The 19,849-nt window shown below is 40.5% G+C and overlaps 1 protein-coding gene across 3 annotated transcripts in view; it reads right to left on the bottom strand.

Moving 5' to 3' along the window:
* LOC130904447 (integrin beta-3-like) overlaps positions 1 to 19,393 on the bottom strand; it is a 34,496-nt gene extending 15,103 nt beyond the window's left edge. Inside the window, exons 1-7 of one of the 3 annotated variants that reach the window (XM_057817195.1) lie at positions 19,373 to 19,393; positions 19,099 to 19,168; positions 16,886 to 16,971; positions 3,649 to 3,853; positions 1,050 to 1,302; positions 807 to 969; positions 582 to 743 (exon numbers count right to left, since the gene is read on the bottom strand). In XM_057817195.1, coding sequence (XP_057673178.1) covers positions 582 to 743; positions 807 to 969; positions 1,050 to 1,302; positions 3,649 to 3,853; positions 16,886 to 16,971; positions 19,099 to 19,153 — 924 coding nt within the window. In that variant the 5' untranslated portion in view covers positions 19,154 to 19,168; positions 19,373 to 19,393. The other 2 variants (XM_057817194.1, XM_057817196.1) reach the window with 2 other exon arrangements.
* Between the last annotated feature and the right edge of the window lie 456 nt (positions 19,394 to 19,849).

Genomic DNA, 19,849 nt, shown 5'->3' with positions numbered 1-19,849 from the left:
CTCTTTGCTCTCCTTGGCCAAGAAAACTGAGAGTCTTCTCTCCTTATTTTTGGGTAATTTTACAAATGTCTACCTAAGGGTCTATTTTTGAACTTGACACGTCTTTAGCAGACAGAAACCTTGCTTGTTTGTAGGTGACCAAATACTTATTTTCCACTCTAATTTGGAAATAAATTCTTTAAAAATCAAACAATGTGATTTTCTGCCCCCCCCCCCACATTCTGTCTCTCATGGTTAAGCTTGACATGTTGACAATTACAGGCCTCTCTAATCTTTTCAAGTAGGAGAACTTTTTTGGTCAATTGGTGGTTGACTAAATACTTATTTGCCCCAATATAGCACTGGTTTTCAACTACAAGGAGTGTTACATCTGGTGGTACGACACAGACTGAATGAGACGACGGAACGCTCACGTTTTATTGCCAATGACGGCGCTAGACATCCAATTAATTTTTGACCAGGAGGGGCTAACGAAGGTATGTTCATTCGCCCTCTCCCAGTCAAAAGGGATTGGATGTCTTGCGCCGTCAATGGCAGGCAAAAATTTTGTGGTTTAAGAGCAAGTTAGAAAGTTTGTTTACCAATATGGTGGATTTGTTGTAGACATTATCACTACCCAGGTGACACTGTCCATCATTGGGTTGCACGATGCCAGCAAGGCGTCCGTCAAGGGCGATATGCGTTTTGGCGTCGGTGGTGAACACCAGCAGATGGGAAGCGTCCGAACGCCAACCGATTTTGTCCTTCGATACAGTCGAGAGAAGTGAGACGAGGAATCGCGTAAAAGGAGCATTTCAAGTCCTTACTTTGCACACGACTGCCTGCATTACGGCATCAAATCCGCCCTCCGGGGCGTCAATGTTTCGCGACACCTGCTGCTTCCCCACTTCTTCAGTGAAGCGAGCCACCTTTTCCGTGAGGGACAGCACGTGCTTGAAGCCAAACTGCGCCTGGCACGTATCGTGAATCCTTCGGGATTTGGCAGAGAGGACGACGACTGAGGACAAAAGATTTTTCCTTGCTAATCAGCAGATTTTGGTGCCACTTACCCAACGCAAGGGTTCTCAATAACTTCAGGAGGAGCCATGTACATGTAGGGCGGCACGGTCTTGTCCACGAAGGCTCCGAAACCCATCCGCAGGTTACTGGTGGTCTTGCCCATGGTCTTGGCCAGCTCGTTGCCCAGAGTATACAGGCGAGCCAAGTCATCCTTCATGGAGAAAGAAAGATCCATCAGGTAGTAGAGGTCCACAGGGTAGTCCTCCACTTGTTTCACGCTGACAGTGAATGTCTTGGAATCCCCTGTAAAAAAGCAAGATTTTAAAAAAGGAAGGGACCGTAGTTCAAGGCTCCAGACCAGGGGTGTCAAACTCATTTTGGTTGGCTGGCCACATTTATGGCAATTAGATCTCACGTAGGCCGGACTTAGCCAAATAAATTAACTCACTGTCTGCCATTGACGGAGTTTAACATTTAATCCATTTTCATCCCAGTCAAAATGGAATGGACGTCGACCGCTGTCAGTGGCGCTGGAAGATGAGCATTCACGGCCAGTCCTTCCAGTTTAAGTGAATCGGACCTCTATCGTTGTCAATGGCAGGGAATGAATTTAGCATTTTACGTCACTTCCTTGTAATTTTAAGATACTTACGGGTCTGTGGTCTATAAGTGCCTATGGTAGACTGGGCCTCTCTGTTAACATGGCAAAGACTGAGGTTATATGTCAGTGGGCATCCACTCCTCCATCTCATCCACCAACCTTCACCATCTCCAATAAGCCACCTGCAGTAGTGGACTCATTTCAATACCTGGGCAGCTCTCGCTCTCTGAAGATTGAAGTATCGACAGGGTGATACAAAACTGGACCAAAAAGGGATCAGCATCTTTCAGCAGACTCAGGAGAAGAGTCTTCCAAAACAAAGATCTTAAACGCCACACTAAGACTGCAGTTTGTCGTCAACTCTCCTGTACGTCAACAAAGCATGGACGCTCCTTTCACATCAGGTGCCTGCAATGAATATTGGGGATATCCTGGAAGGACGGAGTCCTCCCCACATTGCGAAACTCTGTAAAACCAACTCCACCAGTGTGGAGGCTACAGTCACCCAGCACTAATTTCGTTGGCTACGCCATGTAGTTAGTATGTCAGAGGAGCGCTAGCCTTGAAAGGTGCTGTCGCTAGGTAGGACGGCCAAAAAAGCGCTATACGGACCAGGTGAAGGCTGCCATGAAAAAATGTGGTCTTATTCCGATCAAGCTAGAAACCACCAAAGTCCAACGATCCGTCTGGCGGCAACTCCTCCAAAAACTTGAGGAGGACCGAGGTGACCAACGGACCAGGAAGCACTACAGATGGTAGGTGGGTATGCACCTGATAGTTGCTTGCAATCTGCCATTAAGCTAACTTTTGGAGTTTTTGGAGCTTGTTAAATTTTATTACTTGTTTTTTTCCCATCCTTAACGGTTTTAAGTATGTGTGTGTATATATATATATATATATATATATATATATATATATATATATACATATTAGGGCTTTTAAAATGATCGCGTTAACGAGCGGTAATTAATTTTTTAAAATTAATCCCGTTAAAATATTTGACACAATTAACGCACAAATGCCCCGCTCAAACAGATTAAAATGAGAGCACAGTGAAAGGTGTACTTGTTGTGTTTTTCGGAGTTTTACCGCCCTCTGCTGGCGCTTGGGTGCGACTGATTTTATAGGCTTCAGCACCCATGAGCAATGTGTAAGTAATTATTGACATCAACAGTGGTGTAATATTTTTTGATTGAAAATTTTACAAATTTTATAAAAAAGAAAACATGAAGAGGGGTTTTGATATAAAATTTCTATAACTTATCTTTTAAGAACTACAAGTCTTTCTATCCATGGATCGCTTTAAGAGAATGTTAATAATGGTAATGCCATCTTGTTGATTTATTGTTATAATAAAGCAATACAGTACTTATGTACCGTATGTTGAATGTATATATCCATCTTGTGTCTTATCTTTCCATTCCAGCAATAATTTACATAAAAATACGGCATATTTTAGAGATGGTTTGTATTGCGTTAAATTGCGATTAATTACGATTCATTAATTTTTAAGCTGTAATTAACTTGATTAAAAATTTTAATCGTTTGACACCCCTAATATATATCACATTTCTGCATCGGGAGAAAATACTTTTTCTTTTTACTTGTAAATTTTAAAGCAAGTACTTTTGTACTTTTACTTGAGTATTTTTTTCTTAGATACTTGTACTTATACTTAAGTCATTTTTGCCCCTGTATCTATACTTTTACTTCAGTAAAAATAAAAAAAAGTGAGTACTTCATCCACCACTGGTTTTGGGTCACTTTCTTGTTAACCCATTGGCTGCCTTTGACGGAGCTAGACATCCAATCCATTTTCAACTGGAAGGGGTGAATAAACTAATGTAACTGCAGACACAAAAGTAAGCCCAGTGCACGAGTGCGTGCACTCGATCACACAAATTTAGCTTTACGGCGCCTGTGTCAAAATAAAAGCATGTGGTTTTGTATGAATGAAAGCTACAATGTGCCTGTCAGGCAGAATAACCTACGGGCCAGATTGGAACCTCCTAGATTTGACACCTCTGCTCTAGATGATGGTCATCTACCTGGCCTGAGAACCATGTGGATTTTCTGGGGCTGTATTTGGGTGACGGTTCCCGCCGCGCCCGAGGCCTTGTCGCTGAGCGCCCGGTCCTCCAACACTACCAACGTGCTGGCAGGCGACTCCAGAGCAGCCTCGGAGCAGCCGCCCTCCAGTAGGTTCTGCTTCAGGTCGCAGCGGGAAACTCCGGACCCTCCCATCCCAAAGGTCTGAAATACAAGACATGGAACGTGTGGCTTGCATCATTGGAGGTCTGTCTTTCATCCAAGTTGGAAGAAGAACATCAATAAAGTCATTAAAAATTGGGAGGTGAGTGTTGGAAGGCAGTTTTTTTTGTTATAAAGGATGTGTGCTATTGTATAGTAAGTTAGGAACAACTCGGTCGACTAGTGCATACTGAACACCGACTCTACGCAGGGGAATGAGGGGCCAGTGCTTCCTGAAATAAATTTCTTGCCACCTCAAATCAAAATTTTAGAAGTTGAAAAAGTACATTTTTACTCTACTCACAACATTAACACAGGACAAGTTGACAGATTAATAATAAAATCCACCAAAAAGGGGACACGACGACGATATAGTATCAGTTCTCTCTCATCTCCCTTTGCCTCAGCTGTATCGATCACAGGATGGTCAGCGCGCGCGCCCAGTAAAGTGCGCACAGCCCCCAGTAAACATCCAATCACTGTTTATATGTAAATGAGCTTAGACGTCACCAGACAATGTGGTGTCAGGTTTCAATGTGGCCACAGAGCGGAAAGAATTTGAAGAAGCAGTTGCGTTTTCTCAGTCACAAAAAGCACAGAAATAAGTCCATGTCCACTTCATGTGATAGACTGAAGACAAATGACCTGTGTTTGACAGACCCCTACGTACAGCCCCACCCCAGACTGTAGTTCTGCATTTGTTTCGTTAAATCACAACGGTTTTCTGTTCTATATCTGTTGTTTAGTTTGAGAAGTGTTTATTTTTATTTTTATTATTATTCATAAGACTACCTTTCAATTCTCAGGTTACAATTCCATTTAAGATATACTGTGTGTTATGTTATTAGTTTAAAATGCCCTTCATCCAGATTTTATATTTTATTGTTCAGTTTCCACTAGGGCAGTCAAATTTATCGCGTTAACGGGCGGTAATTAATTTTTTAAATTAATCACATTAAAATATTTGACGCAATTAACGCACATGCCCTGCTCAAGCAGATTAAAATGACAGCAGAGTGAAATGTCCACTTGTTAATTGTGCTTTTTGGAGTTTTGTCGCCCTCTGCTGGCGCTTGGGTGCGACTGATTTTATAGGCTTCAGCACCCATGAGCCATGAACCATTGTGTAATTATTGACATCAACAATGGCGGGCTACTAGTATATTTTTTGATCGAAAATTTTACTAATTTTATTAAAACGAAAACATTAAGAGGGGTTTTAATATAAAATTTCTATAACTTGTACTAACATTTATCTTTTATGAACTACAAGTCTTTCTATCCATGGATAGCTTTAAGAGAATGGTAATAATGTTAATGCCATTTTGTTGATTTATTGTTATAATAAACAAATACAGTACTTATGTACCGTATGTTGAATGTATATATCCATTTTGTGTCTTATCTTTCCATTCCAATAATAATTTACGGAAAAATATGGCATATTTTATAGATGGTTTAAATTGCGATTAATTAATTTTTAAGCTGTAATTAACTCGATTAAAATTTTTAATCGTTTGACAGCCCTAGTTTCCACCCTTTAGGGATTGCCACCTTATTGTGGTCAGGGGATTTGTGTGCCTCAGTGACCTTAAGAGCTATACCAGCAGAAGCTTCGTCCTCAGGTGGGACAGGTCTGAAGGTGGAGGCCTGACTAAGGGTACGTTCATACTACAGGTCTTAATGCACGAATCCGATTTTTTCGTGTTTTTCCGACTCGAGTGAGGCATTAACTTGACGGTCTGAACGTGACAAGTCGCATAGAACGGGACCATTTCAAATCCGATCTGGGTCACTTTCGTATGTGGTCTAAATCCGATCTGGGCCACATTTTTCCAGACTGTTGCGGCGGTCTGTACTGTCCAGTCCCGCAAATCGGATTTCATGCAGCAATTACGTCATCAAATAGCGAGAGAGTCGTTACCGTAGCGATGCACCTGTGCGTTATTAGCGCCTAGCTTGCAGTGAACACGGCTTTCGGGGAAGGGTTGGGCTTCACAACAGTCATAAAAAATAAAAATGGGTTGAGGATAAGCCTGAGAATGCTCAGTTTTCTCTGTTACAGGTGAGCAATATTTCAACATTGCTTACACGGCCGAGAGAGAGTCGGGGCAAACTGCCCATATGTGTGTGACATGCACGGACAGTGCGTGCATGCTATTGATCCATATAAACTTTGAATATAAGCCTAAACGGGGATTATTAGGGCCCGAGCACTAGACGTGCGAAGGCCCTATTGTTTTGCAAAGGATTATTTTTAGGGCCCGAGCACTAAGCGTGCGAAGGCCCTATTGTTTTGCAAAGGATTATTATTTTTTTTTTTATTTTTTTTTTTTTTCAGGGCAAATGAAAACGGCCAATTTGGAGGCCTGAACATGCACGAAAAGTCACCAAAATTTGCACATACGTCCGGAAAATTGTAAATTTCGATAATTTTGCAACGTTGCAAAAAAATATAACAAAATGGCTCAGTGGCGCCCCCTTGAAATTTTAAAATTGGCCTATAACATTAGGGTCTGTCAGCGTAGAGCAATGAAATTTAGGGGGTCTATACCTTGTCCAAAACCGCTCCAAAAAAGCATTTACACGCATATTCCAAACCCAACAGGAAATCGGTTATTTTGGATCAAATATGAAATTTTTATCGATTTACAGGGTGCACATTTGAGACCTTTTCGCCGAGGGAGTTAGTTGGATCATCTTCAAAATTGGTGAGACTGTTCAGGAGACATATGAAATCTTAAGTTTTGAAAATGGTGCGTTTTCATTCACGGGTCTGACCTGGGCGTGGTGCCAAAGTCGACCATTTTTTCGGCAAAATGACAAATTCAGTAAATGACTTATAGTTCCTTGACACAACGTTCAATCTTTTTCATATTTGGCATGTATGTGTGGTATCCCACCCTTAACACGAGTGCATTGAAATATTACCCATTAGGTCTAGCGCCCCCTAGTGAGAACAGGAAATGCCTTTTTTTACGAGACAGGTTCCTCCTCCAAGGGAAAAAAATCTGTTGACCTCAAACCTGCATCAGGGGAGCCTTAAGACCTGTGTTCAGGTGCCTGATGAAAAATATTGAGGTTTCGTTGAGGCGGAGGGGTCCAAACAGGAAAGTGAAAATGAACGTCAACAATTTGTCACGCAAAAAACTTTGAACAGTCATAACTCGGCAGATATACAACATATCTGCGCCAAACTTCCCGTGTTTGTTGAGAGTCATACCCTGAAGGTTCTTGTAGGGGTCATTTGCATCAACTCTACAGTGCCAACTAGTGGCGACAGAAAGAAGTTTTAAAAAAGGCCTTTCCTATTGGGTTTTTTCAACATAGAGCAAGGAAATTTGGGGAGTAGATACCTTATGCAAAACTGCTCCAAAAAGTCTCTTGCACCCATATTCCAAATCCAACAGGAAATCGGGTATTTTGGATCGAATGTGAAATTTTCATGGGTTCACAGTAGGAGTTTACATTTGGAGGCTTGAATATGCACAAAAACTCGTAAAAATTTGCACATACATACGGCCTTGGATAACGTTCGATAATCTTGCAATGTTACGAAAAAATGTAACAAAATGCCTCAGTGGCGCCCCCTTGAATTTTTCAAAAAGGTGTTTCCTATTAGGTTTTTTTAACATAGAGTGATGAAATTTGGGGAGTCGATACCTTGTGCAAAACTGCTCCAAAAAGTCTCTTACACCCGTATTCCAAATCCAACAGGAAATCGGGTATTTTGGATCGAATGTGAAATTTTTATCGGTTCACAGTAGGAGTTTACATTTGGAGGCTTGAACATGCACGAAAACTCACAAAAATTTGGACATACATGTGGCTTTGGATAACGTTCAATAATCTTGCAACGTTACAAAAACATGTAACAAAATGGCTCAGTGGCGCCCCCTTGAAATTTTCAAAAAGGCCTCTCCATTTAGGTTTTTTCAACGTAGAGGTATGAAATTCGGAGAGTCGATACCTTGTACAAAACTGCTCCAAAAAGTCTCTTGCATGCGTATTCCAAACCCAACAGGAAATCGGGTATTTTGGATTGAATGTGAAATTTTTATCGATTTACAGTGTGCACATTTTACACCTTGGCACCTAGGGAATTAGTTTGATCATTCTCAAAATTGGCGAGACTGTTCATGAGGCATATGAAATCTTAAGTTATCAAAATGGTGTGTTTTCATTCACGGGCCTGACCTGGGCGGGGTGCCAAAGTCGGCCATTTTTTCGCCAAAACACCGAATTCGGAAAATGACTGATAACTCCCTCATACAACGTTCAATCTATTTTAAATCTGGCATGTGTGTGAGGTATACCAGCCTGAGCAGGACTGGATTGAAAATTTACCATTTGTGCTTGGCGCCTCCTAGTGGGAACAGGAAATGCCCTTTTTTTACGGGACACACTCCTCCTCTAAAGGGAAAAAATCAATCTACCTCAAAGCTGCATAAGGGAAGCCTTAAGACCTGTCTTCAGGTGCCTGATAAAAAATATTGAAGTTTCGTTGAAGCGGAGGGGTCCAAACAGGAAAGTGAAAATGACTGTCAACAATTTTTCTCTCCAAAAACTTTGAACAGTCATAACTCGGCAGATATACAACATATCTGCGCCAAACTTCCCGTGCTTGTTGAGAGTCATACCCTGAAGGGCCTTGTAGGGGTCATTTGCATCAACCCTACAGCGCCAACTAGTGGCAATAGAAAGTCACTCGTTTTTCCAATAGATGTCCAGTTCTTTTCAGGTTGGTCATTGTAGTTTCAAGACCTATTAAAATACTTATTTACGGCCCATGTCCACGTGTCTCTGTCTGTTGCCGTGACGACCCTTTATTCGCCATTTAAAGGAAATACTTTTTTTCAGAGACTCAGGCAGCTTATAGAGCCACAATATTTGGCACACTTGGTCGAATTGGCCCAGTTAGAATATTAATTTTGGTTTTGAATAAGGGCTTGGCTGCACAGCTCAGTAGTACCTCCTTTTTTGTAGTACTCTCTCCACTAGGTTTTTTTTTAATCTGTTAGGTGTGTGAATGTAAAGAGGCGACTTTCGAGCTTGTTAGGTTCTAATGAGATGATTAGAGAGGAGGATCTGCCACCACCCTGACCTGCACATAGTCCGAGTTGCGCTAGATTGCGAGGGCCCGTTCAGTCCTGCTTGCAGGCCTAGTTTTTTTTATTATTATTATTATTTTTTTTCAGGGCAAATGAAAACGGCCAATTTGGAGGCCTCAACATGCACGAAAAGTCACCAAAATTTGCACATACGTCCGGAAAATTGTAAATTTCGATAATTTTGCAACGTTGCAAAAAAATATAACAAAATGGCTCAGTGGCGCCCCCTTGAAATTTTAAAATTGGCCTATAACATTAGGGTCTGTCAGCGTAGAGCAATGAAATTTGGGGGGTCTATACCTTGTCCAAAACCGCTCCAAAAAAGCATTTACACGCATATTCCAAACCCAACAGGAAATCGGTTATTTTGGATCAAATATGAAATTTTTATCGATTTACAGGGTGCACATTTGAGACCTTTTCGCCGAGGGAGTTAGTTGGATCATCTTCAAAATTGGTGAGACTGTTCAGGAGACATATGAAATCTTAAGTTTTGAAAATGGTGCGTTTTCATTCACGGGTCTGACCTGGGCGTGGTGCCAAAGTCGACCATTTTTTCGGCAAAATGACAAATTCAGTAAATGACTTATAGTTCCTTGACACAACGTTCAATCTTTTTCATATTTGGCATGTATGTGTGGTATCCCACCCTTAACACGAGTGCATTGAAATATTACCCATTAGGTCTAGCGCCCCCTAGTGAGAACAGGAAATGCCTTTTTTTACGAGACAGGTTCCTCCTCCAAGGGAAAAAAATCTGTTGACCTCAAACCTGCATCAGGGGAGCCTTAAGACCTGTGTTCAGGTGCCTGATGAAAAATATTGAGGTTTCGTTGAGGCGGAGGGGTCCAAACAGGAAAGTGAAAATGAACGTCAACAATTTGTCACGCAAAAAACTTTGAACAGTCATAACTCGGCAGATATACAACATATCTGCGCCAAACTTCCCGTGTTTGTTGAGAGTCATACCCTGAAGGTTCTTGTAGGGGTCATTTGCATCAACTCTACAGTGCCAACTAGTGGCGACAGAAAGAAGTTTTAAAAAAGGCCTTTCCTATTGGGTTTTTTCAACATAGAGCAAGGAAATTTGGGGAGTAGATACCTTATGCAAAACTGCTCCAAAAAGTCTCTTGCACCCATATTCCAAATCCAACAGGAAATCGGGTATTTTGGATCGAATGTGAAATTTTCATGGGTTCACAGTAGGAGTTTACATTTGGAGGCTTGAATATGCACAAAAACTCGTAAAAATTTGCACATACATGCGGCTTTAGATAACGTTCGATAATCTTGCAATGTTACGAAAAAATGTAGCAAAATGCCTCAGTGGCGCCCCCTTGAATTTTTCAAAAAGGCGTTTCCTATTAGGTTTTTTTAACAGAGAGTGATGAAATTTGGGGAGTCGATACCTTGTGCAAAACTGCTCCAAAAAGTCTCTTGCACCCGTATTCCAAATCCAACAGGAAATCGGGTATTTTGGATCGAATGTGAAATTTTTATCGGTTCACAGTAGGAGTTTACATTTGGAGGCTTGAACATGCACGAAAACTCACAAAAATTTGGACATACATGTGGCTTTGCATAACGTTCAATAATCTTGCAACGTTACGAAAACATGTAACAAAATGGCTCAGTGGCGCCCCCTTGAAATTTTCAAAAAGGCCTCTCCATTTAGGTTTTTTCAACGTAGAGGGATGAAATTCGGAGAGTCGATACCTTGTACAAAACTGCTCCAAAAAGTCTCTTGCATGCATATTCCAAACCCAACAGGAAATCGGGTATTTTGGATTGAATGTGAAATTTTTATCGATTTACAGTGTGCACATTTTACACCTTGGCACCTAGGGAATTAGTTTGATCATTCTCAAAATTGGCGAGACTGTTCATGAGGCATATGAAATCTTAAGTTATCAAAATGGTGTGTTTTCATTCACGGGCCTGACCTGGGCGGGGTGCCAAAGTCGGCCATTTTTTCGGCAAAATGACAAATTCAGTAAATGACTAATAGTTCCTTCACACAACGTTCAATCTTTTTCATATCTGGCATGTATGTGCGACATCCCACCCTTAACATGAGTGCATTGAAATATTACCCATTAGGCCTAGCGCCCCCTAGTGAGAACAGGAAATGCCTTTTTTTACGAGACAGGTTCCTCCTCCAAGGAAAAAAAATCTGTTGACCTCAAACCTGCATAAGGGAAGGCTTAAGACCTGTCTTCAGGTGCCTGATGAAAAATATTGAAGTTTCGTTGAAGCGGAGGGGTCCAAACAGGAAAGTGAAAATGACTGTCAACAATTTTTCTCTCCAAAAACTTTGAACAGTCATAACTCGGCAGATATACAACATATCTGCGCCAAACTTCCCGTGCTTGTTGAGAGTCATACCCTGAAGGGCCTTATAGAGATCATTTGCATCAACCCTACAGCGCCAACTAGTGGCAATAGAAAGTCACTTGTTTTTCCAATACATGTCCAGTTCTTTTCAGGTTGGTCATTGTAATTTGAAGACCTATTGTAATACTTATTTACGGCCCATGTCCACGTGTCTCTGTCTGTTGCCGTGATGACCCTTTATTCGCCATTTAAAGGAAATATTTTTTTTCAAAGACTCAGGCAGCTTATATAGCCACAATATTTGGCACACTTCGTCGAATTGGCCCAGTTAGAAGATTAATTTTGGTTTTGAATAAGGGCTTGGCTGCACAGCTCAGTAGTGGCTCCTTTTTTGTAGTACTCTCTCCAATAGGGGTTTTTATCTCTTGGGTGTGGGAATGTAAATAGGCGACTTTCGAGCATGTTAGGTTCTAATGAGATGATTAGAGAGGAGCATCTGCCACCACCCTGACCTGCACACAGTCCGAGTTGCGTGACGTCCGAGTTGCGCTAGATTGCGAGGGCCCGTTCAGTCCTGCTTGCAGGCCTAGTTTATGTCTGTTATTTGTGTCCTCCTTTTGAAAAGCAAAACATGATATCCCTGGAATGACGGATGACGTGTGTCATTTGTTTTGATGCTTCTGCGCATGCGGGTCTTCTTGCTTAGCGCGTGTCGGACTGCGAATTAGTGCGCATGCGTAATACTTGAACAGTCTCAATGGATAAAAGCAGTCTGAACGGGCACGCCAAAAAAACGGATATGACAAAAAATCGGATTCGTGCATTAAGACCTGTAGTATGAACGTAGCCTAAGTGTAATTCATTTCTCTAGGTTGGGGTTGCACACCACTAACAACCCAATTCAATGAAGAAAATGCTGTTACAGTGCCTTGCAAAAGTAGTCGGCCCCCTTGAACCTTGCAACCTTTCGCCACATTTCAGGCTTCAAACATAAAGATATGAAATTTAATTTTTTTGTCAAGAATCAACAACAAGTGGGACACAATCGTGAAGTGGAACTAAATTTATTGGATCATTTAAACTTTTTTAACAAATAAAAAACTGAAAAGTGGGGCGTGCAATATTATTCGGCCCCCTTGCGTTAATACTTTGTAGCGCCACCTTTTGCTCCAATTACAGCTGCAAGTCGCTTGGGGTATGTTTCTATCAGTTTTGCACATCGAGAGACTGACATTCTTGCCCATTCTTCCTTGCAAAACAGCTCGAGCTCAGTGAGGTTGGATGGAGAGTGTTTGTGAACAGCAGTCTTCAGCTCTTTCCACAGATTCTCCATTGGATTCAGGTCTGGACTTTGACTTGGCCATTCTAACACCTGGATACATTTATTTTTCAACCATTCCATTGTAGATTTGGCTTTATGTTTTGGATCATTGTCCTGTTGGAAGATAAATCTCCGTCCCGGTCTCAGGTCTTGTGCCGATACCAACAGGTTTTCTTCCAGAATGTTCCTGTATTTGGCTGCATCCATCTTCCCGTCAATTTTAACCATCTTCCCTGTCCCTGCTGAAGAAAAGCAGGCCCAAACCATGATGCTGCCACCACCATGTTTGACAGTGGGGATGGTGTGTTCAGGGTGATGAGCTGTGTTGCTTTTACGCCAAACATATCGTTTTGCATTGTGGCCAAAAAGTTCCATTTTGGTTTCATCTGACCAGAGCACCTTCTTCCACATGTTTGGTGTGTCTCCCAGGTGGCTTGTGGCAAACTTTAAACGAGACTTTTTATGGATATCTTTGAGAAATGGCTTTCTTCTTGCCACTCTTCCATAAAGGCCAGATTTGTGCAGTGTACGACTGATTGTTGTCCTATGGACAGACTCTCCCACCTCAGCTGTAGATCTCTGCAGTTCATCCAGAGTGATCATGGGCCTCTTGGCTGCATCTCTGATCAGCTTTCTCCTTGTTTGAGAAGAAAGTTTGAAAGGACGGCCGGGTCTTGGTAGATTTGCAGTGGTCTGATGCTCCTTCCATTTCAATATGATGGCTTGCACAGTGCTCCTTGAGATGTTTAAAGCTTGGGAAATCTTTTTGTATCCAAATCCAGCTTTAAACTTCTCCCCAACAGTATCTCGGACCTGCCTGGCGTGTTCCTTGGTTTTCATAATGCTCTCTGCACTTTAAACAGAACCCTGAGACTATCACAGAGCGGGTGCATTTATACGGAGACTTGATTACACACAGGTGGATTCTATTTATCATCATCGGTCATTTAGGACAACATTGGATCATTCAGAGATCTTCACTGAACTTCTGGAGTGAGTTTGCTGCACTGAAAGTAAAGGGGCCGAATAATATTGCACGCCCCACTTTTCAGTTTTTTATTTGTTAAAAAAGTTTAAATTATCCAATAAATGTTGTTCCACTTCACGATTGTGTCCCACTTGTTGTTGATTCTTGACAAAAAAATTAAATTTCATATCTTTATGTTTGAAGCCTGAAATGTGGCAAAAGGTTGCAAGATTCAAGGGGGCCGAATACTTTTGCAAGGCACTGTAGGTATAAGCATTTGGGGTGGTGGAGCATGATGTGTAACACTGTACAATGGTTTAAATCGTACCTGGAACATAGGACCTCGGTAATTGGTCAATTTTCCTCCACACAAACTTCTCTGTCTTGCGAGGTGCCACAAGGCTCTATTTTAGGGCCTGTTCTGTTTGCATTTTATCTCCTACCTTAAAGATAAATGATAAAACAAGATAATATCACTTTTCATTTTTATGCTGGTGCACTGCACTTTATGTTGGTCTTCCCAAGTCCTCTAGTTCTTGTCTGCAACTTGTTCAAAATACTGCTCCTCGATTTTTAACAGGTACACCTAGACGTGAACATATTACCCCCGTGCTATCACCGCTCCACTCGCTTCCAGTCCATTTTAGAATTGATTTCAAACTTTTACTGTTTGTTTTTAATTCTATGAATGGCCAGACTCCTTCATATTTATCGGAAATTATAACCCTCCTTAACTCTGGCAGGACTCTTCGTTCAACCGGCCAGCTTCTTTTACAAGTTTCGAGGTCGAAACTTAAACTGTGGGGAGACCGATCTTCTGCGGTTGCTGCCCCCAGGTTGTGGAATAGCCTTCCCCTTGAATCCGCACCATTACAAATCTAGGCCTTTTTTAATCTCGGTTAAAGACACGCCCTTTTTAGACTCGCCTTTTTCCCAGACTGTCATTTGCTGTTTTGACTTTTATCGCGATGCGCTGTTTTTGTTTTCAGATTTTTTTTCTTAATGTTATTGTACAATACTTTCCTGCCTTTTATTTATCATGAACCATGTTTGTCTTTGTTGTAAAGCACTTTGAGGACGGTCCGGGTTTTGGTAAAGGGCTATATAAATAAATTTGATTGATTGATTGTGTGCGTACAATGCCCTCTACACATGTCTGACTGCTCCCTAATACATGACTGCTTACATCCAGCCCTGGTGCATACATCATTGTTATGTTATGTCCAGGGGTGAAAGTGGCTAGAATTTCTTGCCGGAACTCCCCGACGTGAAGGTTGCCACGGAGCCAGAAATATGATTTATTTATTTATTATTATTATTTTTTTTTCTTTCTCTTTTTTTGGGGGGGAGGGGGTCAAACCTCTTGAAGTACTGAAATGCAATGAAAACTGTTTTTGCACAGTTATTTCTCTAATACTTACAAAAACTGATTTTCATTCAAAATTGTATTTTTTAAAATGTTTTGCAAAAGAAAAGTGAACAAAAACAGCAATAACCCCAACCTCCATCTCCTAATTTTTATTTTCCCTCATTTCCTCACATACTAAATGCCAAATCTCAATTTTGACTACTTCAGAACATAGGATATACTATATTAAAATTTAAGTTAATGTTAGCATTTACTTTTTTTTTTTTTTATATAATAAAGACATAAGTACCATACATTCAGAAAAACAAATGACTTATTTTATGCAGAGTGAAATGGAATATATTTTGAAGATCACACAAACATTGACTTTTTTAAATCATAAGGAAATGAATAAGTAGCCAAACATAAATGAACAAATATAAGTCCAATTGACAGCTAAGATGTTCTGAACCTGCCCATCAGAGCAAATAAAACAAAATATGATAAATAAGCCCCCTCAACTCTTTCGTTGCTCTAAAGATTTGATCCATTTTGTGTTGCATTGCCCTTTTCTTGTCGCATCAATTCAACAAGCTTTTTTTTTTTTTTTTTTTTGCTGTTCCAGAAAACATGCACATTTGAACCAATCAGAGCTAACCGTCTCTGCTGATCACATGTCAGTATGTCAATCAATTGAACGGATAAATGAGTCCAGACGTTTTGCTTAACAGCGTGCATTTGCACATTGACGTGACTCATCATCGTCAGACTCAGATAACTGCAGCAGCTGGGGAAACCTCCATGCCGTCCGTGGAATAAAATCAATAATAAATATTGGTGGAAACGGATTACGCTACACAAGAACTTTATTATGCTTGTTGTCAACACTTGTGTATATAAGTCTGATGTTGGTAGATTTTTTTCTTCTTGGAGCTGAAATGCATGTGTGGCAGCTTAGCATTTAAAAAAAAAATTTTTTTTAATTACATAGCGTTTTGATAGTTGCCGTCATATTTTCGGAATCTAAGCACCGTGTACCGGAACTGCGTTCAGGTCCTGAATTTTATACCGGAACTGCGTTCCTGACCGTTCTGGCCCACTTTCACCCCTGGTTATGTCATGTATGTTTGTTATGTTATGTTATATGATGTGCTCTATTAAGTTTGAAGCGTGGGTTTTCTCCCGGAACTCCGCTTTCCTCCCACATCCCAAAACCATGCGTGGTTGGCTGATTGAACACTCTAAATTGTCCGTGAGTATGAGTGTGTGCATGAATGGTTGTATGTCTCCTTGTGCCCTGCGATTGGCTGGAAACCAGTTCAGGGTGTACCCTGCCTACTGCCCGTAGTTAGCTGGGATAGGCTCCAGGACCTCCGCGACCCTTGTGAGGAAAAGCGGCATGGAAAATGAATGAATGAATATTAAGTTTGAGTCTGGGGAAGCACTGTTTTAGGGAACAGACGAGAGGAATGCAGTTGAGGGAGTGCCTGTTGTGTCCTGCACTTCCTAATCTGAACGAGATACTTTATGGCACTGTTTCCCAACCTTTATTGAGTCAGGGCACATATTATAGTATGATACATTGTTAGTTGAAGACAAAGCTTTTATTGTGTCTTATGATAACGACCAGGCTGAACTTAGCTTCACATAGACCTGCAATGCTTGTCCCCTAATCACGATGTCAAACTTTTTCATTTGACACCCATTCAGCTACATTGTCATCTGAGAGCATTTCAGAACTTTCACAAAAATCCCAAATATTGAATATGTGAACTACAAGCCAGTAAATTCATGCATTCACTGTACATACAGTGGGGAGAACAAGTTTTTGATACACTGCCAATGGGTTTTCCCATTGGCAGTGTATCAAATACTTGTTCTCCCCACTGTACATAATTACAGTCAAGAAAACATTGGATGATTTGGGTACAACGGTAGTGAATCCCCACTATACCTCTTGGAAACACCACGCACAACTGGGGTCAACTGCCAAGCACTGTTGACATGTGGTGGCTCCTCGCGATGTGCAGACGTTGGACCCTGTTGGGACAATCGCAAAAAGTCAGACTGCCTTTCACGTTTCCTCAATGATTCAGCGGCTCAGCGTGTGTGCGAGCCAGATAAGGCGCGTCACAGGCGGGCTGCCTTTCAGGATTGTGCTGGGCAAACATGTCTGTGGAGTGATGACTAATGGATCCTTCAGCACTAGAAATTGACTGATGGCAGAGTGGACTTTTTGGTGTTGCAAAAAGTCACACAATCATGATGTCAACTTTGTTACATACATTTGAACATTCTTAATGATACAACAGCAACCAAATCAGCATACAGTGAATACTGTACCACCAAATTTGTACTTTGAGATGTCCTCATAGGTGGGAAAGAAGAACCAAATTTGTCACTTTTCGTTCACTGACTTGTTGCAGAAGAGGAAAACGTCACAAACAAGCTGCTGTAATTCACAGCTCATTCCCAAGTTCTCACCACATACTAATGTTTAATAATTGTGTCTGTATTTAAAAAACAACAAATATTTGTCTTATTATTTTTTATTTTAATTACCATAGTTTTTGGACTATAGGTCGCAGTTTTATTTTCATTGTTTGGCTGGGGGTGGGACTTATACTCTGGAGTAACTTTTTTGTGAAATTATTAACATATTATTATTAGGGATGTCCCGATCGATCGGCATCCCAATCGATCGGGTCCGATCACGTCTTTTTCAAAGTATCGGAATCGGCAAAAAAATATCAGACATGCCTTTTTTGTATTTAACGTTAAAGACATAATGTGTTACACTCTTCCAGAGGCTTTAGTTTAAGCTTAAGGTAGGGTTGTCACATTTATCGCGTTAACGGCGCGAATTAATATTTATTACATTTATCACGTTACAATATTTAACGCATGCACTGCACGACCAACTCACGCATTGTCGCGTTCAATCTATAATGGAACCATTTTACCCATAGAGTATATTGAGCTAAAAGGCAGCATAAAATGAGTAGATCAAATTTTGGCAGCCTTTGGAGCCTTTTTTAAATGGCCAAAGCCTTACAATCCCTCTCCCAACAATTTGAATAATCGTGGGAAGCAATGTGGAGAAGAAAGGTAGTAGTTGATCTTTTTCTTAATACCCTATGTTATTTCCCAAAGCAGAGAAGATATATCAATTGGTACCACGACGCACAGTCATGGTTGCACTTCCCATCATGCATTTGGGCAGAACAGTTAAATGGCTACAGTATCATTTACTGAAAGCTCAACAAATACACTAGATGGTAATATTTAGTCAGAATATACAAAGTCACATTTATCCTTTAAGAATTACAAGTCTTCCTATCCGTGGATCCATCTCACAGAAAGAATGTTAATAATGTAAATGCCATCTTGAGGATTTATTGTCATAATAAACAAATACAGTACTTATGTACTCTATGTTGAATGTATATATTCGTCCGAGTTTTATTCAATTTTTTCTTAATGCATTGCCAAAATGTATATGATCGGGAAAAATTATCGGGAATGATTGGAATTGAATCGGGAGCAAAAAAACCCAAATCGGATCGGGAAATATCGGGATCGGCAGATACTCAAACTAAAACGATCGGGATCGGATCGGGAGCAAAAAAACATGATCGGAACAACCCTTATTATTTTATCATTTCATGTTATTTTGGTGTTTTGGAGTGACACTGATGGTTTGTTAGCATGTTTTTTTTGCTATAGTTATCTGAATAACTCCTATAGCTATGTTATGTTAACATACCGGCCACATTCGCATTTCATCATTCATGCATCATGTAATAATGTCATACTGTACACTTATTCAGCATGTTGTTCTCTATTGTATTTTTATTTTAAATTGCCTTTCAAGATGACATATCTGTTCTATGTGTTGGATTTTATCAAGTAAATTTCCCCCAAAAAGGGGACTTATACTCCAGTGCGACTTATATTTTTTTTTTTCCCTCTTTATTGCGCATTTTTGGGCTGGTGCTACTAATACTCAGGTGCGACTTATAGTCCGAAAAATACGGTGTATGGTCTACCCAAATCATGTATTTTCAAATATTGCGGATAGATCTGGAACATATCCCTGAGATAAATGGAGTTTCACTATACTGCATAATATCACATTACCTTTAATAAGAGGTGTTCAAAACTTACCATGAAGTGAAGAAGCGGACGTAAGGAGACACAAGACGTGCAACAGTGTCCTCATGGCGAGTGCTGTTCACTGACAGGGACAACTTTTCCTCATTCCACAAACAAGATTCTCCTTCCACACCATGCACATCCATTTCCAACGTCCTCCCCTACTCATCATTCAAGAGTTTACGCCCTCTTTTTAACTCACTCACCTTATTAGCGGGTCAAAAAAGCAAGCCAGCTTAGTTCCTAGCTACAATACATTGACATAAGTGGCAAATGAATCACTTACGAGGTAGTAAATACTGTGGGGGTCTGCGGCAAGTAAACAATACCTTATATGGGCATACGGCTGGGACTTTTTTTTTTCTTTCCCAGCTATATTTAAGTTATGTAATGAGGCAAGCCTACATTTGGGTATACTGTACATTCACATATTCGTGATAAAGAAGTTTGTCATGAATGAAGTGTAAGTACAATATAACAGGAATTTTTGAATTGCTAAAATATTTTATGTAACTTTGTGTTACCAGTAAAAATACAATTGCATTCAACATCTCATCTGGCTCCAAGGAATAAAATAAGAACAAAAGCACTTGTAATAATAATAATAAGGTTTAATATATGCACATTGCGGTTTACTCTGGTTTTGTTCCACACCGTAAAATATGAAAAGTTCACTTTACTTTAAAAAAAAAAAAAAAAAAAAAACTTGCTGCATTAGAAAATGTAATATATTTATTTACATTTATTACAGTGGTATGAAAAA

This window comes from Corythoichthys intestinalis, chromosome 16 (assembly GCF_030265065.1).
Source record: "Corythoichthys intestinalis isolate RoL2023-P3 chromosome 16, ASM3026506v1, whole genome shotgun sequence".
NCBI lineage: Eukaryota > Metazoa > Chordata > Actinopteri > Syngnathiformes > Syngnathidae > Corythoichthys > Corythoichthys intestinalis.
The sequence above is the reverse complement of the archived record's forward strand: the minus strand, read 5'-3'. Positions and strand labels throughout refer to the sequence as shown.